This window comes from Asterias rubens, chromosome 8 (genome assembly GCF_902459465.1).
Source record: "Asterias rubens chromosome 8, eAstRub1.3, whole genome shotgun sequence".
NCBI classification, from domain to species: Eukaryota; Metazoa; Echinodermata; class Asteroidea; order Forcipulatida; family Asteriidae; genus Asterias; species Asterias rubens.
In genome coordinates this window covers 6,800,795-6,828,279 of record NC_047069.1, presented here as the reverse complement: position 1 = coordinate 6,828,279, position 27,485 = coordinate 6,800,795, and the positions used below count along the sequence as shown (strand labels likewise).

Genomic DNA, 27,485 nt, shown 5'->3' with positions numbered 1-27,485 from the left:
GTTGGTTTGGGTCGAAAGCTACCCTACTCATTATATTAAACAAAATATATATATAAACAAATGGTGTAGGTATAAACCTGACAACATGAGAAATGTGCATTGAGGTTAAAACTATTTTGACCTGTCCGAAATAAAAGGCATGTCTTAAAAACTGTGATGGGGGAGGAAAAGTTTTAAGAACATTTTTTTCTTAAAAAGCCTTTTGGGTTTACTGAGTTCAAGGTTAAAACTAATTTAGGTTGATGGTTCAGAATCATTGAACATGTTTATTTGACTGTTTTTATAACAGCAAAAAAGGGAACACTCAACGGCAACAAAAAAACAACAGACATCTCATTGAGCAACATTGACTGCAGGAGACGGGGATTTTCCATTGGCAAATTGGAACAGAAGGTGACAAGAATTATGTATTCAGGCCTGATACTTCACATAGGCGATTGCTTACAAGCTCTTTGGTAATTGCCCTGGTGCCCATGAAATGCTCATATGGTGCCCTTTACCAATAAGTAAATGCCTTGGTGCCCTTGCCCTTTCAAAATGAAGCATACAAGACTTTGTATTACCTTTTGATTCGACGGTGCCACATGGTTCGTCGTGGGGCTCCCACATTCAGCATTATCCTTCAGCTTGATCCCAACTTCCAAGTAGAATGGCAGGTGAACAAGATTCCTCAGGTAGTCGTGCCCTCTGATATTAGATTCCTTGAAGACAGTGTGTAGATTTTGATCGATGGCCTTTGCAATGATGTACGGGTCAATAGCAAGGATGGTTATGTACGGGTTGTCAGGCGAGGAGAACAGGGCCTTAATAGAGTCCAATAGGTGAAGGATCTGCTCTTGCTCGCAGCTGTCCAACCCGTCAACGACCACCACCATGCGGGTCTGCGTTCCTTGGTAGCCATCGACGCAGTGCACAAACTGCGACAACGTGTCCGCCTCCGACTTCAGCGCCCGCAGGAAGCTCTCTGATTTCAGGTCGCAGTTGCGGGTGGCGCCGCGCCGTAACCGCAGCTGAGGCGACCACACCACATTGAAAATGAACTGCAGTAGTCCGATGAGGTTGACGAGGAGGGCCACGGCGACCACGCAGCCGTTGGTTATCATGGCGATAAAGATGTGCTTCTTCATCTTCTGGGCGAGGGTGTGGCCGTTCAGGAAGTAATAGAAGAGAAGGACTAGGAAGGCGATGAGGCAAGCTAGGACAAGAAGCGTGACAAGGAACCGTGGTATACAGCAACGATGTTTCCATCTGGATTGACCTGTTGGAAAAGAACCACAACAAACCATGGATGAGCTGGTGGCAAAGCTTAAACTAGGGACTAAGCTTGGGCAATACTGCTCTTATTATCACACGATGAATAGTCATAAAATATCGCGATATTCAATTATATCGCGATTTATATTTCGCGTCTAAAATTCCTACATATTCCTATGTCAAATTTAAATACTCAAAAAAAGTTTATACCCAGTTTCCTTGGCATTAAACGACTGAGAATATTTCTATTCCCCCTGGACAGGATGCCCATTTGTACTACTGGGTGGAGAGAAACAATTAGGATAAAGTGACTTGCTCAAGGACACAAGTTTCATTCATACATTCATTCAATGGTTTATTAAAAATCTATTCAATTCGCTGCCAGCAGCAGAATTACATGAACAGTTACATAGTTAAAAATTTGGAGTAAATTATTACATTACTATCTAAAATGGCCTAAATCTTACACAGAAAAACTGAGAGAGAGAAGTACTGGTCACTCTTATAGGGAGGAGAACAGTTACTTAAAATTAATTATCAATATAAACCACAAGGGAAACTGACTGGGTAAATTTTGAAATGATTTTTGGGGTTGAACAAAGAATTGACTTGAGTGGGATTCGAACCAACGACCTCCGGATTAACGTGACGGCGCTCTACCAACTGAGCTATCTAGCCCTATGTTGGCAGTGTCCCTATTTTGTCAATATCTTTGTTCGGGAGTGCCAGTCAGAAGCCATACAACCGTAAACTGCCATGTAGCCAGGGATCACACCCAAATTACGATACAACCTGGGAAGCGGCAGCCAGGGGATCACCTTAAGGGGATGCGACTTTTTGTTTCAGATATCAATATAAACCACAAGGGAAACTGACTGGGTAAATTTTTTCAAACCAACGACCTCCGGATTAACGTGCCGGCGCTCTACCAACTGAGCTATCTAGCCCTATATTGGCGGTGTCCCTATTTTGTCAATATCTTTGTTCGGGAGTGCCAGTCAGATTAATTAATTAAACATGTGAATTAATTAAACGACAAGTGTCGTGATTGACACTCGCTCTAGACAACACCCCATAAAAGTGTTTACAAAATCTTGTTGACATTATTATTATTACCTTCTGCGTATTTGTTTCTGGTGACTCTGTACACCCTGGATGCCATGAAGCCGAGGTCTCTCTCAACCGCTGCACTGAGTGACGCTACAGCCTTCGATAACGGCGTCTCTCCTCCAATGTTGGACAGGTGTAAATGATCCCCAAATATAAATCTAAAAAGAAAATGAGAGATTTATGTGAAAGGCACTGGACACGTTTGAAAATTGTCAACGACCAGTATTCTCAACATATGGGCAATTCCACAGAAAATGTTACATCAAGGTGAACAAATTTAATTTATACACAAGCTTAGTTTTCAACTGAAACTCAATGAAGGTCTATATTTTGGTGATCAAATGAAGAAAGTAAGAAATTGCATAATTTTGACATTTTTTCAGACATTGAAAGAAACCGCATTTTACAATCATTGTAAAGTTCTAAATGGTAAAAATTTCAATGATATTGTATAAAATTGAATAAATTAATCAAAAGGCCCTACCACATTTATTTCTGCCTCAGAAGGAAAGTAAAGGCTTCATATATATACCACCAGAATGGAAATTAGCAGAAAGTCAAATATAAAGCTAACACAGTCCTTGAAAGTGAGCCTATTTTCACCTTATAGTCGCGTAATGTCCGTAACATTTTAGATATAAAAGTTTTTATAACAGCTTAAGTGTTGCTTCATTTTTGTTCCTAATTCATTTGCAAAGCTAAAATGTGATATCAACTAACATATGAAAAACATTTTTTATATCTTTTGTACTTCTTCCAAAAACAGCGTTACGGACATTACATATCAAATTGTTACGGACATTACATCTACATGCACATTGACATAGATGGTTTATAACAGAAAAACACCTAGGTGAACTGTGGACAGGTGTTTCTCCAATAAAGGGTACTCAAGGAATCCACTGGTTGAAGCCTGTAAGCAGGATATCCATTCAACACAAACCATACTCATTAGCAGATTCAAGCAACTCTACAAGCTTGCATTTCTTTGAGGAAAACAGTGGAGAAGATAAGATAGATGAGGAGCAACAGAGTCACACAAGAGAATCCCTACTAGTTGGATCCTTTGCTCGAGTCAAGTTCCTCACAAAGAAGTCAAGGAAGTACTTTGTTGCTCAAATAACTGGAGTTCACAGTGATGGATACACTATGACATTTCTAAGGAGACAGGGCTCTACCAGTCTCTTTATCAATTGTGATGAGGAAGAGTCCTATGTTGAACAAGACCAAATCATGGAAGCTCTCCCTTACCCAACACTGGACAACAGGAACCGTTGTTCATTCCAGAATGATATTATTGCAGAATAATTACTTATGATATGCGGCTCCTACCAAGGCCTTAATGTTTTGAGAACAACCATAATGACTAGACATGTATGTGATAGTTTACACGTAATGTCCGTAACATTTGTAGCGTTTCATAATATGATTTATTTGGTGTGTAATTAATATGCAAGAGTTGAATTTGTCCCCTGAACTACATTGTGCTTAGTAAACTAATCATTCACAGTCATTTTTTCATTTTTTCATTTGTTTATATTTTTAATGTTCATATTTGTGAATCAGGAAAGAAAATTTGCCAGCAAATGTACCATCAAAACCATTTAAACAGATGTAAACTTTACCATTTGGGATAATAAAGTAACATGAAACCAAATTAAATGGGGGCATTTTAATTTTAATGTCCGTAACAGCAGCAATTAATGTGTGATATCTAATAAATGATGAAGAGATACAGACTCAACTTCACAGTGTATGCTGTCCCTAATGACTACTATGTTGTGGTAATGAAAGATTTTAGATAAACATTTGGCAGATGTATTTACTGAGCTCATTAAGTAGTAAAAATTGTATGAAATGTAACGTCCGTAATGCTGGAATTGCCCATATGCGTGTGGGGTAAGTAACAGGTAGTTCTTCACTCACCTGATTGGTAAAGCCTTGTTATTCTGGGGTGGCTTAGGGGGAGGGGTATGGGTTCCTGGGTGGCTTAGTGGGGTAAGTAACAGGTAGTTCTTCACTCACCTGATTGGTAAAGCCTTGTTATTCTGGGGTGGCTTAGGGGGAGGGGTATGGGTTCCTGGGTGGCTTAGTGGGGTAAGTAACGGGTAGTTCTTCACTCACCTGATGGGTAGAGCCTTGTTATTCTGGGGTGGCTTAGGGGGAGGGGTATAGGTTCCTGGGTGGCTTAGTGGGGTAAGTAACGGGTAGTTCTTCACTCACCTGATGGGTAGAGCCTTGTTATTCTGGGGTGGCTTAGGGGGAGGGGTATGGGTTCCTGGGTGGCTTAGTGGGGTAAGTAACGGGTAGTTCTTCACTCACCTGATGGGTAGAGCCTTGTTATTCTGGGGTGGCTTAGGGGGAGGGGTATAGGTTCCTGGGTGGCTTAGTGGGGTAAGTAACGGGTAGTTCTTCACTCACTTGATGGGTAGAGCCTTGTTATTCTGGGGTGGCTTAGGGGGAGGGGTATAGGTTCCTGGGTGGCTTAGTGGGGTAAGTAACGGGTAGTTCTTCACTCACCTGATGGGTAGAGCCTTGTTATTCTGGGGTGGCTTAGGGGGAGGGTTACAGTAAATCATGGCAAGAAGAAGACGTAGGTAGTTCAGCTGCTTAGCCAACCAAGAAGACGTAGTTCGCATACCGCGCCATTTCTTGCGATTGCCTAGATACACAAGACCTGCGACAAACGACAAGACAACCATTTACATTTCATTCGACTCAATAATGTTGCAAGCACTATAATCTTAATATTAAGCTTATAAATTTTGCAAAATAGTTATAAATGTGACCAAAAGAACAAAGATTGGGGAAAATAGTTTCATTCAGAGAATAGACTCTAAAGTGTAGATTCGTGATTACATTGTACTCGCCTTCGGCTGGTGCATTCTATCTACGAATCTACACTTTCTCGTCCATTCTCCTTAACATAATGATACTATTGAATAGATGTTATTTCTGCATTAGGGATAAAGAATATAATTTGTTTTTACCCTTTACTGGTGTCTATAAAGCACCGTATAATCATAATTAAAGCTGCATCCCCCTGAAGATGATCAGAGCATACTGATCGAAACGTTGTCAACCACAGGTTCATTTCAGAACCAACACTACTCAAAAGAGTTTTACACATGGTGCAACCGCAAACCTCACCTAGTAATACTCACATCATCATAGAGCTATATATATTGACTAGAGCGCTAACACCCAGTTATACACGCACTAAGGTTTTGAAGCCGTGTGGGCGCAACCATGTTTATGTACAAACCAATACAAAAGCTTGAAATTTTGTACGGCAATTGTACGGCTATTTGCATGATAGTGCGTTTGTTCTTTTTTATGTGTCATCGAAGCAAAAAATGCAGCAAATGTGAACGCACAATCTGCTGACCAGCGCACAAACTGCGAGCATCATGTGCGTCATGTTTAAAAGGCGCGTATACTTTTTTTAGTACGTCAATCAAGTCGAAGTTACGGTTTTCGTAGCGCGGACGTACGCAAGTGGACAGTCGCGTACGTAAGCGCACACGCCGAATGTAAACAAATCGCGGCAATGTGTGTTCTCTTAAAATTAAAATCGTTCAGAACTCACACAACACATCAAACATGTCTGCCCTCAGGGTGGCTTCAAAACGCAGAGCAAGTTAGCGCTCTAGTCAATATATATAGCTCTATGCCCATCATACAAAATTTCAAATCCTACCTTTCTGAAAAAAAGAAAGGAAGTTTTGTTTTTTAATTTTGGTTTTTACCCATACACCGATGTATGTTAGTACTGTATACTCAGTACTTTCCCGAGTCCTGTGAAAAAATTTCACAGGCATATAACTTGGGTGGGATTCGAACCCACGACCCTTGCAATTCTAGAGCAGTGTCTTACCAACTAGACTACCGAGATTGCCCGGTAGCTAGGGGCAGTTCGAATCTTATGTTTTGGCAGCGGGTACCGCAACGATATAATAGATGTTAAATTTGCATCGGGGATAAAGAATATGAATTTTGGTTTTTACCCATACACCGATGTGTGTTAGCACTGCATACTCAGTACTTTCCCAAGTCCTGTCAAAAAAATATCACAGGCACATTACTCGGGTAATGTTTAGTTTACTTACCTAGTATAAAATACAGTGAGAAGAATAAGGTAAAAAACACTCCGACAGACGCCCCGGGCGAATTGCTGAATATAAAGAGTACGGCCGCGCCCAGCACGGCGCTGAGTAGAAGACAGACGATGAACACAAGACAGGAGAATCTAAAGATGGGTTTGCTGCTGTGCACGGTGAACTGACGCATTTCATCTGAAGGGGGAATGAAGGAAGATAAGTCAATGGGTGTGGTAGTATAGATACACTTCTCTGGTAATTGTCAAATTAGAGTATCCGAACTTGGTGTACATATCCCAAAATATGCATAAAATAACAAACCCGTAAAAATTTGGACTCAATTGGTCATTGAAGTTGCAAGGGATTAATGAAAGAAAAAAAATCCTTGGTGCAAAAAATGTGTGTGCTTTCAGATGGCTAAAAAAAAGACTTGATAACTTTTGATATTTGAGGGAGAAATGACCTCTTTCTCAAAAACTATGTAACTTCAGAGGGAGCCGTTTCTCACAATGTTTTTAGGGCCACTGATTTTCCGTTTCAGAAAAGTGCAAATTCCGTTTGGCAAAAACATGAATTCCGTTTCAGGCACAAAAAATTCCGTTTCATGTTTTTTTAATTAGATAAAAGGTTGTTTAATACCCAGGGACACACTTATAAAAATCAATTTGAGATAAGTTGCACTGTTGACTTCGTAAAATGTTCATTTGAACTGACAAATTTCAAAAAAATACTTTTTTTTATAATTGTGGATTATTTTGTATACTGCTGTTCTAAAAAGGTTGCACTGTGACTGCAGTATCAATGCACATGATGTGATAGACTTGATTCCAAGTCTAAAACTGCAGTTGATTCTCTGCATCAGCCACATTGTAGGCTAATGACAGGAGTGTATCCACAAGAGGGCGCTGTTTCAGCATGATCAAAGACTTGGGACCAAGTCTATGGACGTGACCATTCTCCATCCACAAACAAAATGTCAGCCATTTTGTTTTCGCTTTGGCGACAGAATGTTGACAGTTTACGGTTTTATTTTAGACCTTTCCGAGATGAAAAAACATTGTATGTGTTCTTATAGATCATAGGTAAGCTAGTTTGTGTATTATTGTTGGTAAAAGAGAGGGAGAAAATGCAATTTGGGTGAACAAAAAATGTTTAAAACGTGCCGCGAATAATGCCCTTCGCTTAACCATGTTGACAACGTGTGTACATCATGTGTGTAAACATTGAGGATGGTGTGAAGTAGAACAGAATGATCCACGGTTACGATCTCGTACTTTTTAATGGTCTGATTTCTGATGCCTTTTTAGTTTAACAAAAAGAATCTTAAATAAAGAATGCAATTTCAATAGTTTTGGCGTCAAGAAAAAAAAAAAAAAAAAAAAAAAAATCAAATTTTCTGAAATCCCGTTTTCCGTTTCAAAGGGCGGATTCCGCGAATTCCGTCCGTTTTCCGCGATCGCGGAAAATCAGTGGCCCTATGTTTTATACTATCAACAGCTCTCCATTGCTCATTACCAAGTGAGTTTTTATGCTGAAAACTATTTTGAGTAATTACCAATAGTGTCCAGTGCCTTTAAGGTTTGTTGGGGGGGGGGGAGGGGGGGTGCTTTATGCCTGTGCCATATATTGGGCATGGTTTATATACATGTAGACATTGAAATTGACCGAAAGGCATCTTAGTTTTAAAAGCCATACTGTTAATCTGGAGCATACTATATTGTTTACTCTTCATGGTTTTTTTGGGCGAAATTATTAGAATGAATTTTCCCCCGTCCTTATCATATCAGCCAAAATGTGCGCCTATCGGCACGCAATTTGAGCCCATTGGCCCTATACACTAGCTTATGCACAGGTAGAACCCTAACATGCCTAATGTACTATGACGGCACTATGCGTCTCAGGCAGAGTGACTTTCCCATGTGTCATATGCTTCGCTATACTGACTTTCTTTACCTTGCAGTTTCTTGAGAATGAAGGACTTTCCGCTTCCCCACCGAGCATATAGACCAACGGTTATGGGTGGGGCTAGAGTCGGCTCACTCAGAATATCGGCCAGGGCGCTACTGCATAGATCACTCATTTCACTATCGGCTTCCTCGCCTGGTGTGAAACTTCCTGGATGGGGGTCAAAACAAGTGAACTGTTGACTGGTCTGAAGGGCATTAGTATATAAATATTGACTGACAGTGGTCTGAAAGATCCACTTGAAGAACTTGAACATAATCTGAGTCACATGTGTTTGACAGGTCAATTAGTGTGAACTATTGACTGGTTAAAAGGGCATTATTTCATTCATAATGACTGGAAAGTACAGTGCACAAATATACATTTTTTGTATCAACCCCTTTTACACAAAGCCAATACGGTTTTACCTGCTTGGTGTATTACTCCTTTTATAAGGCCATTTAGTATGAACTATTGACTGAGTGAAAGGGCATTATTACATTCATATCGACCAGAAAGACACTTCAATTGTATGTGCAGGAAGGGTTTTAAGCAAATTCAACAACCATTTTTATATCAAAGGATGTTTCACTCCACTTCCAGGCCTTGGACTTCGTTCTTGAAGGGGCACAGCAATGTCTCTCTGGTAAAGGACACTTCTAGTGGGAAAACCTTGCACAGGGCACCACAGCAAAAGCAAAAGGCACCACTGCAATTGCTAGGGTGCCTTGAGTTATTTCAAGGCCTGCACTTTATCTACCAATTTTACACAAAGCCAATAAACTGGCAGTTTAAATATCCTCAGTTTACATATCTTTTCAAATAATCAACCCAATCTCTACGATATTTGTTAAGACTTACTTGCTCCAAAGATCTGAGTGAGAATGCCCTTCTGATGGTTGCAGTCTATGTTGTATGGCGTCTCCCCTTCTTTGTTGGGTTTATACAACAGGCGGCCATCTTTGGGATTCCGTAGGAGTAGCTCCGATACTTTCTTATCACGGAAGCGAATGGCTATGTGAAGGGCTGTGTCCCCACGCTAGAAGGAAAAGGAAATTGATTCTTGAAAATTGTAAAATGCTCTGTTGCTCCAAAAATGGCTCCAGCAATAGGAGAATTTTCACCGTTCTCGCCTGTAGTGCGCATGCTCAGACCTACGCGCACAATACTGAGCATGACAGGTGGCATGGTTGGCTTGTGCGTTAAGCGCTCGCCTCTCACCAAGGTGACCGGGGCCATATGTGAGTTGAGTTGTACGTTGGTTCTCTGCTGTGCTATGAGGGTTTTCCAGACCGTCCGGTTTTCCTCCCTCGGGAAAAAATCAAACACTTTTGATCTTTGGCTGTGCCCTGTGTAGCTATTTGTTTGTTTATTTGTTTGTTTGAATGATCTTCCCATCAAGGGAACTCGGCACACTCCCCCAGAGGGATATAAACACCGAGCTGGCAACAGCCAATCTCTCTCATACAAACATTGGTTTAACGTCCATGATTTTGAATTAAACAAATCAAGAAACTGTGATTCATTAACTAGACGATAATATTTATTCTAGTCATTGTGTAATCAGCGGTTAGCTGGGGGACTCGAACTCATAACCTTGTGCTTGCAAGTCCTTCGGTCTAACAACCATGCTACAGTGTCAATTATCCAATGACATTCCTCTTTTTGGCTTCTGGGATGGCACCTTTTAGAAGTTTGACATCATTATGCAAGCGTTCTAAACATAAGTGATTTCTTCATGAGGAATTACTTTAAAGTTGCGTGGCCCAATTTTTACACACATACAATTTTTGTTAAAGGCATTTTCTCAGAGTAAATTTCAACAGATGATGCTCTTTAAAGGGAAGGTACACGTTTGGTAATTACTTAAAACAAATATTAACTTAAAATCTGACTTGGTAACGAGTATTGGGGAGCTGTTGATAGTATAAAACATTATGAGAAACGGCTCCCTCTGAGGTAATTCAGTTTTTGAGAAAGAAATTTCTCACTAAAATATTAAAAGACTTCTAGCTAGAAGTCTTTTATTCCTATCTGAAAGCACACAATTTCGTCCTACAAGGATGTTTTTTTCTTTCATCATTTTCTCACAACTTCGATGACCAATTGAGCCCAAATTTTGACAGGCTTGTTATTTTATGGTTATGATGGGATACACCAAGTGAGAAGACTGGTCTTTTGACAATTACCAAACATGTACAGTGCATTTAAAGTCACGTTGGTTTGATAGTGACTCTGGCTACAGCTGTGGCTACAGGCAGCATCTTTAATGCAAGAGAATAGGCATTAGGTATCTAGCAATTTACACTTAAAGTGTTACCTTGGTCCAGTGGTTAGATTGCAGGTCTTGCATGGTTGTGGGTTCGAATCCCCTAAGCTAACCACTGGATTCACATTAGCTAGAATAAGTATTCTCATCTAGTTACTGAATCGCAATTTCTTGATTTGTGTGATTCATAATCATAGACTTTAAACCAATGTTTGTAAGAGAGAGATTGGTTGTTGCCAGCTTGGTGTTTATTTCCCCTTGTGATGGTTTGCAGAGTTCCCTTGATGGGAAGATCATCTAAACAAACAAACAAACAAATACCTCTGCACGACCTTTCTAGTCTTACCTTGTCTGTTGCAGATACTTTGGCGTTCTTATCCAGCAATAAACGCACAATCTCACGATTTCTATTTCGTGCACCTCTCAGTAACGGTGTTTCCCCTTCCTACACACAAACAAAATACAGACACAGGGGGTAAATACATGTACGCAGAAAAAAAAACCAGAAGATCAGCTTCTCTCCATTAAAAATCATATTCATTATTACTCTAATGGTTTACAAAACAAGAAGCACGTTTTAGGTGGTCGTCCAATTTCACACTGATTACTTTCCACTCTCTTCTGAAAAGTACTCATTTTCCATTACGTCAATTTGCTCAATATCACCATGGCAACAGTCAACAAACATACGTACACTAATCAAACTCTCGCAAAAAATTATTAACATTTTGCAGAGATAGACAATAGCTTTCTACTCATTTGACAAGACAGACGAATGTTTTTAGCGAGACACTTGTCCAGAGAGAGAGGGAGAGAGGAGTGCCCTAATGTATTGCATACACATTCAAGTGCTTAAATTTAGCATCACTCGTGCTGTTGAGATTGTAACTCTGTACCTTATTTGATATTTCCGTGTTTGCATTGCACTCCAGGAGGGCTTCAGCGATGTCTACAAGACCCTTGTCGGCAGCCCAGAACAACGCCGTCTTCTTGTCCTAATGTAGGATATGGGATAATAACAAACACTTCAGATATTTGCGTTTTCAGGATAAATGTTTAAGAACACACAGTGGGGGTGTGGTCTGGCAGTTACATAGCCTGAACATCTGGGCCCAATTTCATAGAGCTGCTTAAGCAAAAACATTTGCTCAAGCAGAAATATCCTTGCTTAGTAAAATCAGAGTACCGGCCAAGACTCAACTCAATTGTTATGCTAAGTAAACAACAGCTAAATACCAGTCACAAGCAATGTATATGTCAATATGTCAATCCCACCCGAGTAACATGCCTGTGATATTTTTTCACAGGACTCGGGAAAGTACTAAGTATACAGTGCTAACACACATCGGTGTATGGGTAAAAAAAACCAAAATTAATATTCTTTATCCCCGATGCAAATTTAACATCTATTATATCGTTGCGGTACCCGCTGCCAAAACATAGGATTCGAACTGCCTCTAGCAACTTATTTTTTGCTGTGTAACCCAACTTAACAAGGTATCCATGTTTTGATTTGCTTTATCTTCATGGGTCAGGGAACACATTAGATTAATTATAAGCTTAAAAACAATCACCTAAATAATTAAATCATCTTAAATGATAATCCCATCTCTCCCACAATAACTCCACAGTACCAGGAGTCAGACCCTTAAAGCCACTTAGCAAAAAAAATATGCTCAGCAAAGCACTTACACAACATCTGGACTGACAGCCATTTTTTTTTTTTGCTAAGCACTATCATTCTGTGCTTTGCAGCTTTCTGTCTGAATTGCTTAATTAAATGTGTCTACGATCTGTGAGGTTTGGTACATGGACTGTTTGACCATGGAAAAATGCCATACTACATTTGATGCACACGTGGCATGGCAACTAATGAAAAAGTGCCAAACCTGAACCTGATTTTTTTTAAATATTCTTTATCCCCGATGTAAATTTAACATTTATTATATTGTTGCGGTACCCGCTGCCAAAACATAGGATTTGAACTGCCCCTAGCTACAGGGCAACCTCGGTAGTCTAGTTGGTAAGACACTGCTCTTGAATTGCAAGGGTCGTGGGTTCGAATCCCACCCGAGTAACATGCCTGTGATATTTTTTCACAGGACTCGGGAAAGTACTGAGTATACAGTGCTAACACACATCGGTGTATGGGTAAAAAAAAAAAAAAAATTGATATTCTTTATCCCCGATGCAAATTTAACATCTATTAAATGTATATGTCATGAAATTTTGTCCAGTAACATGTGTAAAATAAGCAAGCTATTTTCGTGCTTAAGCAAATTTTTTGCTTAAGCAGCTCTATGAAATTAGCCCCTGGGCCCAATGTCATGGCTGAGACTCTGTTTACAGCCAAATTCTGTGCTTTGATAATTTTTCTCCACTTAATGGAGCAAGCGCAAAATTTCTGCGCTATCTGCTAATCTACATTATGTAAGCGCAGAATGCCTAGTAACATGGAGCACCAGCACAAGCAATGTCTGCGCTGAATTTCCCTGCTACCATAAGCGCTGATTCTTTGCTCACAGGGTAAAAGCAAAGCCATGAATTCAATGTCAGATACAGGTCTTGCCCCCCTGCCAGGTATACCCTTGACCTCTCATTCGTTTCACAGGGAGATTCACAGTTAATTCCCAGTACATATTACAAGCCTGTACTGCGTCTTGCAATCGCAGAAAATATATAACAAAAATCAGGAAGATATACATATTCCAGATTTACATTCAACATAACAGGGACAAAGTGTTCATAATCAGGACAATTTTGCAGCTTGTTCATCAGTATATTGAAAGTTTGGTTTATTTTCTGCAGAATAAACGAGTTGGCAGCTCTGCATTTCACAACTATTTGGTTCTTTAACAATTTACCGATAAAGAGCATTTAGAAACAAATCAATTTAGTACAAAGTATAAAACACCATCAGTGGATTTGCTGATGATGAAACCCAGAAACACCATGGAAACAAGATCCCTCAAAATAATCAAACCATATGTTTAAATGCAGTGACTTTAATCCCATTAACCCTGTGTTCATATCGTTGAACAACAAGCAATCTTAATTTCCCTACATATTTCATGACCAACAGCAGCCTACGATTCCTCCATAATCCACTGCAAATAATAAACAGAGCAGAAACTCCCAAACCAATCCTCAAGGATTAGAATTACAGCAAATGACTAGAAAAAGTCAAGGTTACACAAATTCACTTTTTATCGACCTGCATATTTTGCAATCTATTAAAGGGTTTGAGACAAAACACAAACATCCACTGATTTACATTAAACTTACACGGTTTAAAGACAACTATAAGAGAAAGCTTCCCTTAAAATATTATTCATAAATACCCCAGACAGTTTCTCTACTCCTATTGGTGGAGAGTGTGGGATGTGGGGATGTTTAAATGGTTGATAATGACCAGTGTTTATAACAGGCTGGCTTCCGCACGCGTCGGGTGCACGCGCGCAAGATTCATAGCTATTAGTAACAGCGCGTAATGTATTTCTTAACACGCACGCGTAATCTATTTCTACGCGTGCACGTACACACAACCCACACGCAACATATTTTTGACACATTTTAAAAAAAATATTTCAAACCTCAAATTTTCATTTGTCAAAGTGTCTATAATTGTATTTTTGTTAACGTTTATTAACAAAAGGGCATTTATGAATTGGAATAAAAGAGTAGTGACTCATTCTTAAACGTCCCTTTAAAACCTTGCTTTCAGCTCGGGCCTTTATCACACAACAACGACCCTGCCGGTTTTAACTGGATGTTAAAGAACTCGTCGCTACTCTTTTACTCCCTCATTTAAATGAAACGTTTCATACATTTTATTTTTTAACACTATTGACAAAAACTCCCACCAAACACTGAGGAACTTGAGGGGAATAAACGACCTCACGACATGGACAGAAAATGGAGAAGTATTAATATAATGTGACGGCGTTCCCCTACTATCTAATTATTGGGTTTGCATATTTGCACAATTGATAGGGCGGTGAATCTTTCCTACCTGCCCAAGCAATCCAATTTGATTTGTCGGCTTACTGGGGCGTATGGGTTATCTGTTAACATGCAGGTGGTCTGACAGGAGACAGCAATTATGGGTGCTAGATGTCGCTCATTTAAAGTCACCTGGAAATATAATTTGTTTTCTTCAAACAGTGTATATGTTTCTGAACAATAACATACTTTTTTGAGTAATTGTTTTTAATGATTTATATGTAAAAAAAAAAAAATAATAAAGTTGTGGGGGGGGGGGGGTGACTCCGCCTACCCCTTTTGTGACGCCAATCGAGACTTTGCCTCCATCGAACATCGAACACACGTACGTGCAAGTACATTCAAGTCCTAGTCGTGAGTTTGTACATTTCGAAAAAGTTTTTTTCTTGCATTTTTCCAGCAATGTCGACCAGGTGTATTGCTGCAACAAAACAACTAAAGATGGGGTCAGTTTGCAAAGTGGTCCGGTCCGACGTCTTTTCCAGCGCTATGCAGCAAACACTTTGAGCCGTCATGCTTCGAGAATCCGGACTACACTACACATTTTGACATGAAGAGAAGTTCTTTTCTAAAACATGATGCCATCCCAACAATTTTTCCAGCTAGTGGGGAAGTCGAAGAAGGTACCTGAAAGACGTAACGAACCTAAAGGAGCATTTGCCTAATGTGAAAAAAATCAGGTATTGTTTCAACTTTGAGGGCATATTTTTAGCTTGCGCCAAGCGTCACTATCTTGTGTTGGCACTGCATGCGATTCATTGCGCCTCGATTGACGTCACGAACAACGCCCTCTCGGGTCGGGCTTTTTTGGCCCTGGCCGGGAATCGCACTTTACGCAAAAGCCAACCGTGCTACATAATTGGATCTCAGAATTCAGAACTTTAAAAAAACTCTCTCTCTGTATAAAAATGTCAGTCAGCGCCTTGAGTACCTTGTTGGTAGATACAGCCGCTATATAAGACTTTAATATTATTATTATTAATACGATATTGAAAAGGTTTGCAGTAACACCATGTAATGATAATCTCTAACTGAGATAAGAGAAGACAATGAAGAAATTTAAGTTTTTGAAATGGGAAAAAAACCTTAGTGAATTATTCCAGGGAAAACCCACGCAGTCAGGTAGGGACTGAAAACCCAATCCACAAAGTGCCCCCGGTGGGATTCAAACCAGGGCCCAGTTTCATAGAGCTGCTAAGCACAAAAATTTGCTTAGCATGGAATTTTCGCCTCAATAAAAACAGGATTACCAACCAAATTTCCTTGTGATTTTCAGGATAAGCAAACAACAGCTGAGCACCGGTAACAAACACTATGCAACAAATGGAAATTTGGTTGGTAATCCTGTTTTTATCAAGGAAGAAATTTCATGCTAAGCAAATGTTTGTGCTTAGCAGCTCTATGAAGTTGGGCCCTGGATCCCCAAGGTGGAAGGCAAGGTCAGACACTTATATGCCAATCTGACTGCCTTGTCGAAACACAACATGAAAATTTCCTTTGAGTAGTGTGGGTTTTAAGAAGAACTGGTGGTTGACATACTACTCATTGTTTCAATTGAGTATGTTCTGATGGCTTCCTGTGTGGAATCGCTGCGCTGTTTCCAACATACGTCAGAGCATATAGAACGAACAGACCCAAAATACATGAATAAAAATATAATAAAATTGATTTGAATTGAATCTGGGAGGCACTTCATTATTTAAAGATGGGCAGGGTGCCAAGGTCAAATTCATTTTTGTGATGCATTCAATTTCCAACATGTACAACAGTGGTAGAAATCTCAGGCCATTAACTATTTTTGGCAAGTCTCTAACCTCATAATAAAATGGTATTAATTGCCATTACATTTGATACTATTTCAGGGCTACATTTGTAAATTGGAAACATGAGGTCGTTTGATATCAACAACAAATGGTCTGCACATTCCAAAAAGGGATTTTGGCAATGGCCAAATGGTAAAATTCAATGTCATTTTGATTGAATATTGTTGAATTTCCCTTACCAAAAATGTAAAGACCTTAAATCTGAAGCAGTAATGTCAACACACAAAATATAACCCATAAAATATACACTCTGAGAAACATTTCTGCATGAAACATTTGAAACATTTCTCAGATTGAACACTTTTTGAAGAACCATTTTCCTTGGATGGGAATCGTTTCTCAAAATCAACAGCTGCAGTACTTCGTACCCATTAAGATTTTATGGTCATTAATTTTTGGAGTAGTTACCAACGGTAATAAATATATTTCTCCCTTTAATGTGCAAGGTTGTGAATAAAAGCTTCATCGACCCACGCTACACTATAAGCAGTTCCTGAACGTGCGATTCCTGCTCTGTCACTGTTGAAGTGAAGTGGCTGCACTTGCTTAAAGCAATCGCACAGCATCGGTAAACAGTACTGTCTAAAGGCCCACACTGCATGTATCACAACTTATATGTATAAAATAACAAACCTGTGAAAATGTAGGCCCAATCGATCTTTGGAGTCGGGAGAAAATAACGGGAAAACCCACCCTTGTTTCCGCACGTTTCGCCGTGTCAAGACATGTGTTTAAAATAAATCAGTGATTCTCGAATTGATAACTGTTTTAATGTTTTCTCAAAAAGTAAAGCATTTCATGGAATAATATTTCAAGGGAAGTCTTCCACCATTACCTTCTGTAAACCCTGTAAGTTATTTGTAAATCTGTGAACTTTTAAAAAAAATTTCTGTTTAGAAAGTGTCCAATGGCTTCAAAGGGAAGGAATACATTTTGGTACACTTCTCAGATAAAAACTCTGGAGCAGTGAATTACTTAACCATATTATCAACTAGGAGAATTTCTTGTAACACTATGTGGGTAATCCCTTTTTGAGTAGTGTTGGTTTTAAAAGAACCCTACTTATTTAATATATCCATTGAAGTGAAATGTTTCTCAATATGCTTTGTACTTTTAAAAGCTTCTGTAGGCTTGTAACCGTCTTTGCTGCCTTTAATTTAAAAATTGACTACCAAGTGTATACCTTTCCTTCAAATTCAATTTAAGTTCACCATGTAATCAGGGCAAAATTTCATTAATAAGCACAAAAATTTGCTAAGCACAGAAAACTCTTGGTTAACAAAAAAAGGTTACCAGCCAAAAACGGTACAGTTACCATTGTTGTGACTGGTACCCTACTCATTTCTTGTTCAACAAAGTGATTTTAGTTAAGCAGTATTTTCTGCTTAACAGCTTTATGAAATTGAGCCCTGTTTCTGCTTAGCCAAATTTGGTTGCACGAAACAAATCTCTCTTTACTAGTAGCTTCATGAAATTGGACCTACATTTTGTAAAGAGCTCGAGCCCCCTAACAGGTGAACCTACTGTATATAACCATCGACTCCAAACTCAGCACCCCAAGGGCTGTCTGCAATAAATTCAATTTTCCACCTGTGCATTCCCCCTAAAGACAGTGAAAAAAACTCCAAAGTGCATCCGCCCCATCATCAGCAAAAGGTTTCCTGTACTATCCATCATAAACATCCCCTCCCTTCCCACCAAATAACTGAAATATTTGTAAAACACAGACAGCGCAATGTACTGGTAGGATTTAGAAAGTACAGAATGGCAATAAAAATGGAACCTGGAAACTGATCCAATAATTGGTCTCATAAGCCCACACAAATCAAATCTTACTGGCCGTTGAAAAAAATACCCTTATGCCAGGAAACAATGTGTAGGCTGGAATTCTACCATGCCTAAATCACTATAATCAATGTCATATAAGCTTTCATTATTCCACAACTTGTATGTAGTGACTGAATAATGTTCCAACAAACAAGAGAAAGGAATAGACATTGTGGTGACGCCAAAAGGATTTTCATACAACAGTAGATAAACCAAACCATGGTTAGAGCAGGGGGGGGGGGGATTCTGCATCAGAAAATACACAAATATTATTCTTTATTCCGGATGCAAATTTAACACCTATTAAATTATTGCAGAACCCACCGCTAAAATATAAGACTGGCTAGGTGGTTTAATGGGAACACATCAGGGCCCAATTTCATGCCTCTGCTTATCTCCTAATTCTGCGGGTTTTTTTTTTAAATTTTTATTTTATATAAGGAGCAAATGTGAACAATAGCCCAATAGACATTGACACGGTCAATGAACAGAATGAAATTTGAATCAGACTGAAGGATCTTAAAAGATGACCTCTGATGGGCTAATCAAATGGTTCACTGCAGCTCAGATTTACCAGAAAAGAATAACAGAAAAACAAAGATATATGGTATCAAGGAAACACTGAATTATGTAAGAAGGAGGTGTTATACGGCGATTTAAAGAGTGATCATGAGTACCAAACAAATACCTTCCCTAAAAAATAGTCTCCAAAATCAATACTTCTTTTCCGATAAGCTTCCCTTATCAATAAAACTAAAAGGATGATAATCAACCTACTGATTACAATGGATCATTTTCAGAGGAGCATACACTCATTTTGCCAGTCTAAATTTCAAGAATAAATGTATAAATAGACTGTGCAAATTGCAATAGATGTATTGCACAATGTAAGTGTCATTGACCGCCATACTTAATGAGAAACAACGCAAAAGTGCATGCTGCGCACATATCTCAGTCAATGATAGCCTTTCACGCTTGCAGGTTTCATCCACGATGGTGGCCGATGACTTATCTATTCTGCTTATCAAAACAGCCCAATACGCTATTTGTTACATTAATGTTTACCGTAACTTAATGATATTTTGCTTTGCTCCATAATATAATCCATGTAATTGTTGATATTTTTCATGGAAGTATGGAAATAAATTTGTATTTGAAATTACGTGAATTGTATTCAAACACTTTATGTGCAATCCATCTTCTGTGTTCAAACACTTCTGGAAACCATGAATACACGCGTGCATTAGATTTACATTAAACTTACAGGGTTTGAAGATAATGATAGTGGAAAGCTTCCCTTCAAATCTTACTTACTGAGGTGCTGTAGTTTTTGAGAAATGAGTAAAACAATGTCATGAAAATACGTTTGTAAATGATTGAAATAATTTTCATGACATTGTTTTACTCATTTCCCAAAAACTACAGCACCTCAGCAGGTAATATTTTCAGGGAAGCTTTCTACTATCATTATCTTCAAACTATGTAAGTTTAGTGTAAATCTGTGGACATTGTGTTTTTTGTCCTACAAAAGTTACATAGACCCTTTAATGCTAAAATACTCACACAGTCTAGTGTCGTTAAAAAAATGTAAGTTTTAGTACATGCCATAAAGTGTGATCGAATTGGCCATTATGGTCACTAAGTGAATTGATCAGATCGCATACATACAACACTCAGCATTCAATAAATGCCTGCACTCATAAATAACCTAAAGACGGCCAAAAAAGTGACGTAGCTGTTGGAAGAGCACCTGTTATTTTAAAATTGTTACTCGTATTTTAAAAATAAAAATACAAGGAGACGGAAAATTTATTTGACTTTGACACCTTGTTTGGTTACAATCGGTCGAGTATTGTTGTCGCGGTAAGTGATTACAGGTGAAAAATGCCCATTTCCATTGTTGCAGTAACTCCTATTGACGAGAACAGCTTTTAAAAATTCCCGCTATTAGCTTCACGCTGAATCAGAGGAGAGATCAATCATGTCAATAGGAGTTCATTTTTAGAATACGACTAACAATTTTTAAATTATAGGTGCTTTTCCAACAGCTGTGTTACTTTTATTGCTGTCTTTATATTTAAGACACTGTAGATTTTTGGATGAAAATGTTCCATTGGGGATAAAAATAATCATGATGATAATAGGCAACATTTATATAGCGCATAAGCAGTGGCATCAATGCGCTTATTTACAAACAGTAACACCCTGCACATCAATAGATGATAAGGACTGTTTACAGTTCGTCCATTCCCAGGGGTCCTGCGGGGACAAACCCAGTGTTGGGATTCAAACCCTCGACCCCCACCAGAGCAGGACTCAATGTCATAGCACAGATTTCCGCAGAATTCTACGCTTACGATGCCCTATGAAATACTGGAATCTATGGGTTGTAGGTGCAGAGAACCGCAGTAAGAAGAACTATGAAATTGGGCTCTTCAGGGGTTTTTTTTCCCCCCAGTTTTTTTTTGTCCAGGATCTTAAATGCACAGGATTTTAGTTGACATCACAAATTCCCTTGGCCACGCAGATCACTACATTGGTCTGATTATTTCATGGCCGATCAGATCACTTTGTGAAATTCGGCATGAACATAGTTTGTAATCATAGATTATAGCTCAAAACATTCCGATGAATGATTGAATGAACTTTTGCACGTGGCTAAATTTCATAGAGCCGATTAAGCACAAAAAGTAGTTTAAGCACAACAAAACTACCAAAATAATACCACCCAAACCAGTATGTCACATGTAATATTTGTGACTGGTATTCTGCTTAGCAAAACAATGTTTAGCAATAGTTTCTGCTTAAGCAGCTCTATGAAACCAGGCCCCGGATCCAATTTCATGGCTCTGCTTACCGCAACTGCACTGACGGCGTCCTATAAAGTAAGTATTTCAATAAGCTGTAAGCAGAGCCCTGAAACCGGGCCCAAATTTCTGATCAGATTAACACAGAAATCGGGCCCAGATTTCCGATCAGCTTAACACACCAACTGAAACGCATTAGCAACTAAGACGACAGAATGGAATGAGATGAGAGGAGAAATAACAAACTGTGGTCAACGAACAATACTTACATGTCCTTGAAGGTTGACATCTGCGTATTTGTCCAGCAGAGCTTTAACAATTTCGGTGTGTCCACCTTTTACAGCATGGATTAGAACGGTGTCTTCACTCTATACAATCGGAATAAGAAATAAATGAATACAAAAAATGAGCAACGATAAGTCCTCAGCGGAAACAAGACCATAAAAAAAGTACAGGTCAGAGACGAGCGGGGAGACTCCAGAACGCCAGCCTGCACTCGGCAGTCTCTATGTACGTAGTCATGGGGAACTGTTTACTTATAGACATGTAGAAAGATGCGTTCTGTCTGTGATTGCCGAATGCTTTTTAATCACATTATTGCAATCCGTCTCGCTTGTAAAACCCTCGATCGAGTCTTTTTAGGATGAATTCAATCACACGTTCTGTTGGGCTCCGACCATGGCGAATCTGAAGCCAGCACAAATTAATAAAGACTAAATGAAGGAGCTTTAATTGTACTTGGGTCGCCTAGCTCCATGCCTTGACAGAATTATATGGGGTTTGAAATTTAATTGGACCATGGGTTATGAAATTGCAACAGACAACTGTAAGGGAACTGAGCAATATCAGAAAGCAATATTCTGTCAGCCATGTTGGTTTACTTTTATCTAAAAATAAATTGGTGCGTTGGGAAAACCGCATCACACAGGTTTAACTTAAGAGAAAATGTGAGGACATGTTCGATATTTTATTTGTTTGTTATCACTTACACAACAGTTCAAAGTCAAAAAAAATATGGGAAAAATTTCATAGAGCTGCTTAAGAACAATAAGTGACTTAGCACAACAAAACTATGCTTACCAGAATAAGGTTACCGGGCAAAAATGTATGCACCATTTCTGATTGGTATCCTGCTAATTTTTGCTTAGAACAAACAAGTAAAATTGTCTGCTCAAGCAGCTCTGTGAAATTCAGCCCAGATTTTGTACAATTACATATTCCCACGGTCAACGCTATGCGACTAATTACGTTAATGAGTAGCCATGCAATTGCCCGTTTGGCGACCTCTGGCTCATCGTAGCAAACCTGGGCCTAATTTCATAGAACTGCACACGCACAAAAAGTTGCCAAGCACAATTAAATTATGCTTACCAGACTAAGTTCACCAGCTTAAGTACAATGTTACATGTTCAATCTGTGACTGGTCTCCTATATTTTTGCTAAGCATAAAATGTTCAAGCACCATTTTCTGCCTAAGCAGCTCTATAAAATTGGACCCAGGGCTCAATATCCAAAACAGCAAAGAAGTTGTATTGAGAGTGTATCAATCTTAATTGCTGTAAAGCAAAGAGGGATGTCACAATACAATTGTCTATGGCGATATAGCAGACTCAAAAACTGAAACTGAATCCGAGTGTTTTTTAAAATCAAGTCCAAGCCAAAGCTAAAACAAATTTGCTTAAATTCTCTTAAGGATATCCCAACGGTGCCCCAACATAAACACACCACATCAATGTCCCTGCTTCGTGAGTGCCCAGACACTACTTCCCATCGGCCATGTAAACTTTAATACCCTCAACAAAAAATCCCTAGCAAGCAACAACATTCCCAACGCTAAATATAAAAAAAGAGCAAAAGAGAAAAAATAACATCCCGACTACATCGACACACAAGGGAAATTACCCCAACTATTGATTACCAACCGATGGGGGACCGGTGTGTTTACTCAAATTCGACGGTGGATGAAAACAATTTATGGAAGTGTGTTTTGTTTTGGACTTAAGATGGAAAGCCTGCGACGGTTTTGGGTTAATTTGGCTTAGATAACATTCTGTGTGTCTGGATTATTAAAGTCTATGGAGGAAGTGTCGAATACTTATTTCTTATTGTTTCTTATTTTGTTGTCTCATGCAAAGGGCTTAAAGACACTGGACACTATTGGTACTTGTCAAAGACCAATCTTCTCACTTAGTGTATCTCAACAAATGCACAAAATAACAAACCTGTGAAAATTTGAGCTCAATGTTTCATCGATGTTGCGAGATAATAATGAAAGAAAAACACCCCTTGTCACACGAAGTTGTGTGCTTTCTGATGCTTGATTTCGAGACCTCAAGTTCTAAATCTGAGGTCTCAAAATCAAATTTGTGGAAAATTACTTCTTCCTCGAAAAGTACCTCATTTCAGAGGGAGCTGTTTCTCACAATGTGTTATACTATCAACCTCTCCCCATTACTCGTCATCAAGAAAGGTTTTAAGCTGATAATTATTTTGAGTAATTACCATTAGTGTCCACTAACTTTGGTTTTTGGAGCCGTTTAATTGTTTTAATGCTACATGTATGTGAATTAAGATATGTGCAAAAATAGTGAATTGCCCTCACAGTTCGACTCTAGCAGGCAGAAAGGATTTTAAATTTTGCTTGTGCTATGTTTTGAACTAAAACTCCCTCAGTGATCCCCAGAGCGGTTAATTTTCCCTCGTCTTTACCTCTGGAAAATACATTGCAACAAAGGAAAATTTTGGTCTCAGACATAGTTTTAACCAAAAATAGGACTTGAAGCAGTCAATATTTGTATACTAGTCAAATATTCTTTCTTCCACACAAAATTGGGAAAATAGAAATAGCTGTTGCAAACTGCTTACCAACCGAAAGGAAATATGGTATAAATGCAAAAAATAGTTCATGGCCTGACGTTTCAACCCTAGCAGAGTCTTTCTCCAAGGCTAAATGACAACACAACAAACATGAACAGGTAACTAATTGAGTTACAATTATCTAAAACAAATCTTGCATCATCCACATCTCTTGTCTTGCTAAGCAGAGATAGATTGAACATCAGCAGACAAATTCTTGCTTCTGACAATCAGACAAATTCTTGCTTCTGACAATCGCCACTACCAACTATCTTTAGCATCATCGTTTCCATGGTACGGTTGAGAGGATTTCAGATTGGAATGTTCCCTTGCAGTTGAGATAGCTTGAGTCGGCAATAAGAAACAAAGCGGCACAACCCTGTAATTGTCTAACCCTCCAGGGAAATTATTACAACAGCATGTTGACTCAAAAGTCTTAGTGGCGCATGACAATTTATGAGTGTGTGTCCCCCTTACCTGTAAAAGTAGAAAATTATTTACAGCTGCTATAAAACGCTTTCAAATATACGTAAACATAGATGAAATGAAAACATGAATATAAAGAAATAGTAGCATTGTAGGATTCGAGACTTAAAGGGAAGGTACACGTTTGGTAATTACTCAAAACAAGTTAACTTAAAAACTGATTTGGTAACGAGCATTGGAGAGCTGTTGATAGTATAAAACATTGTGAGAAACGGCTCCCTCTAAAGTAGCATAGATTTTGAAATAGAGGTAATTTCTCATTAAAATAAGTCTTTTATTCCTATCTGAAAGCACACAAATTCGTCCAACAAGGGTGTTTTTTCTTTCATCATTTTCTCCCAACTCCGATGACCAATTGAGCTCAAATTTTCACAGGTGTGTTATTTTATACAAATGTTGAGATACACCAAGTGAGAACACTGGTCTTTGACAATTACCAATAGTTTACCTTCCCTTTAAAGACACTGGACACTATGGTGTATTTCAACAATGCATAAATAACAAACCTGTGCAAATTTGAGCTCAATTGGTCGTCGAAGTTGCAAGATATTAATAAAAGAACAAACAACCTTGTTACATGAAGTTGTGTGCTTTCAGATGCTTGATTTCGTGACCTCAAATTCTAAATCTGAGGTCTTGAAATCAAATTCGTGGAAAATTACTTCTTTCTCGAAAACTACATTACATGTACTTCAGAGGGAGCCGTTTCTACACTGTTTTACACCATCAACCTCTCCCTATTACTCATTACCAAGTAAAGTTTTATGCAAATATTTATTTTGAGTAATTATCAATAGTGTCCAGTGTCTTTAATCTAATTATTTTGACTGGTGTGCAATAGCTGTTGACACTTGACGAATACAAAACACAGACTTACCTTGTCCTGGATGTTCATGTAGGCTGAATGCGCCAGGAGTAATTTCACAACTTCAGTGTTGCCCTCTTTTGCAGCACAGCAGATACTTGTCATTCCCTCCTGAAAAATAAGAAGATGCAAATAGATGTAGAAACCAAACTCAATATTTTATATGAGATATCGCATAACATCACTAGGCCGAAAAGTGCCTACACTTTTATGATTTCGGCTGTCGACCCAAATCAACTGTCACCAGGGACACATTGCCAGTTGCTACTTGGGCTGAAACACTCCGTAACCCCTTCACAGTCCGTAAGGATGTAGGCATGGGTATCATACATCAGGAGCCTGGCTGGTAGAGCAGAATGCCCTACCTTCCCAACTTAAAGAAACACGTTGCCTTGGATCGGTCGAGTTGGTCTTTAAAAAGCGTTCTGTAACCGTTTGTTATAAAATGCATATGATTAGAAAGATATTTTAAAAGTAGAATATAATGATCCACACAAGTATCATTCGAAATTGCGTGGTTTTCCTTTTACTTTGCGAACTTATACGATCGACCAATTATGGGAGAAAATTTGACTCCCATAAATGGCCGACCGTGTTAGTCGATGAGGTAAAAGGAAAACCATGCAATTACGAGAGATACTAGTGTGGATCATTATATTCTACTTTTAAAATATCTTTCTAATCATTTTATAACAAACGGTTACAAAGCCTTTTCAAAGACCAACTCGACCAATCCAAGGCAACGTGTTCCTTTAATTAGTATGAAATGAACATTAAATGTAGAGGCGAGCAGTTTGTGTAAATAGCAGATTTTTATATTGCTCTGGCAATGGATTCAGAGAATCTTAAAAAGTTTTCGATGTGGGAGAGTAACCGCCCTAGTAGAGAATACCCAGACTGGGACTGAAAAACCCAATCCAAATTACATGCCTCCGAAGCGGGATTCGAACCAGGGTTCACAGAGTTGAAAGTCCAGGAAGAAACCACTAAGCCAACTTCAGATGAAGTTTTTGATGAAGAATGTAATGTATCACAGCAATTAACCCTGGTGATGTACCAACGTTCATAAAGAAACTTATAAGTTATAGAGCAGAGGCAAGCTATTGTCATTGATCCCAAAGAGAGTCCAGGGCTAATTTTTGTGGGCTACCATGAAGCATGACCCTTGGGGTTACTGGGCGGTCAGGTGGGTGAAGTGGTGTCTTGCTTCGCTTCCCACCTCCGGGACCCCTGTTCGAATCCAATCGGGGTCACTATGTGAATTTGGTTTTCAGTCCCTACCTGACTGCGTGGGTTTCTCCCTGGAATGATTCTCTGGGGTTTTACTCCCACATCTAAAACTGAAATTTCCTCATTGTCTTCTCTCTTCCGTTTGGCTCTAATAAGAGCGTTGAGAATATCATATCCAGATCCAGATGTTTCAGTGAAGCACAAAAGCGGTTTAGAAATCATTATCAGTAGTACACAAGTTCACTCAACTTGGTTAAGATTATCCTTCACATACAGTCAACGCACGACAGATTCACCATGTTTGTTTTAGACAATCTCCGCAGAATTCTTTAAAATACAGCAAGTGGACAAAAACAAGTTGCAATCCATAATACAGCAACACTTCCAAAAATATTGCTCAAGTCCTCACCTGTCTACTATATAGAAATCAACGTTGCTGTCACAAAGAGGCTGCAAGAACAGCCACTTGACTCCTTTGCAAATAAATCTATAACACGAGAGTCCAGACATGTGTGCATATTCCATTTGAATCCCACAAAAATAACCAGGATCTTCAAGCAGTGCTTGACCCCAACTCCTTTAGAGAAAGACTTCAACGATAGCGGACTGCGTTTGACGGCTCTGCTGTCACCTGTCTCGACCCGTCTACATAATTGAATACCTCAACACAATTGTGAGGTTTTATATTGTCAGCCAAGGCTCATTTGTAACTCTTAAGAGTGTTATAATATTTGATTGAGCTCGGTCTGATGGGAATCACACAATGCTGGACTGACCTTATCGACGGCATTGACATTGGGTTCTTCCTGTAGTATCATCTCCACTACCTCAGTGAAACCTCCCCGTGATGCTACAATCAACGCTGTCCACGAGTTCTGACGGGAATAAAACAAATAGAAAGGGCAGTTTTTA

General features: G+C 39.0%; 1 protein-coding gene and 1 non-coding gene across 3 annotated transcripts in view; one reads left to right on the top strand and one right to left on the bottom strand.

The window, feature by feature from the left end:
* LOC117293424 (kinase D-interacting substrate of 220 kDa B-like) overlaps nucleotides 1-27,485 on the bottom strand; it is a 99,115-nt gene that overhangs the window by 19,533 nt on the left and 52,097 nt on the right. For both annotated transcript variants that reach the window (XM_033775753.1, XM_033775754.1), the window contains exons 7-17: nucleotides 27,350-27,448; nucleotides 25,356-25,454; nucleotides 21,406-21,504; nucleotides 11,574-11,672; nucleotides 11,024-11,122; nucleotides 9,270-9,447; nucleotides 8,418-8,579; nucleotides 6,474-6,659; nucleotides 4,885-5,041; nucleotides 2,371-2,522; nucleotides 564-1,258 (exon numbers count right to left, since the gene is read on the bottom strand). In XM_033775753.1, the coding sequence (XP_033631644.1) occupies nucleotides 564-1,258; nucleotides 2,371-2,522; nucleotides 4,885-5,041; nucleotides 6,474-6,659; nucleotides 8,418-8,579; nucleotides 9,270-9,447; nucleotides 11,024-11,122; nucleotides 11,574-11,672; nucleotides 21,406-21,504; nucleotides 25,356-25,454; nucleotides 27,350-27,448 (2,025 nt within the window). The remainder of the gene's footprint in view (nucleotides 1-563; nucleotides 1,259-2,370; nucleotides 2,523-4,884; nucleotides 5,042-6,473; nucleotides 6,660-8,417; nucleotides 8,580-9,269; nucleotides 9,448-11,023; nucleotides 11,123-11,573; nucleotides 11,673-21,405; nucleotides 21,505-25,355; nucleotides 25,455-27,349; nucleotides 27,449-27,485) is intronic.
* Trnas-uga lies at nucleotides 12,683-12,755 on the top strand. The gene has a single exon. It is a non-coding gene; the product is annotated as a tRNA-Ser (tRNA).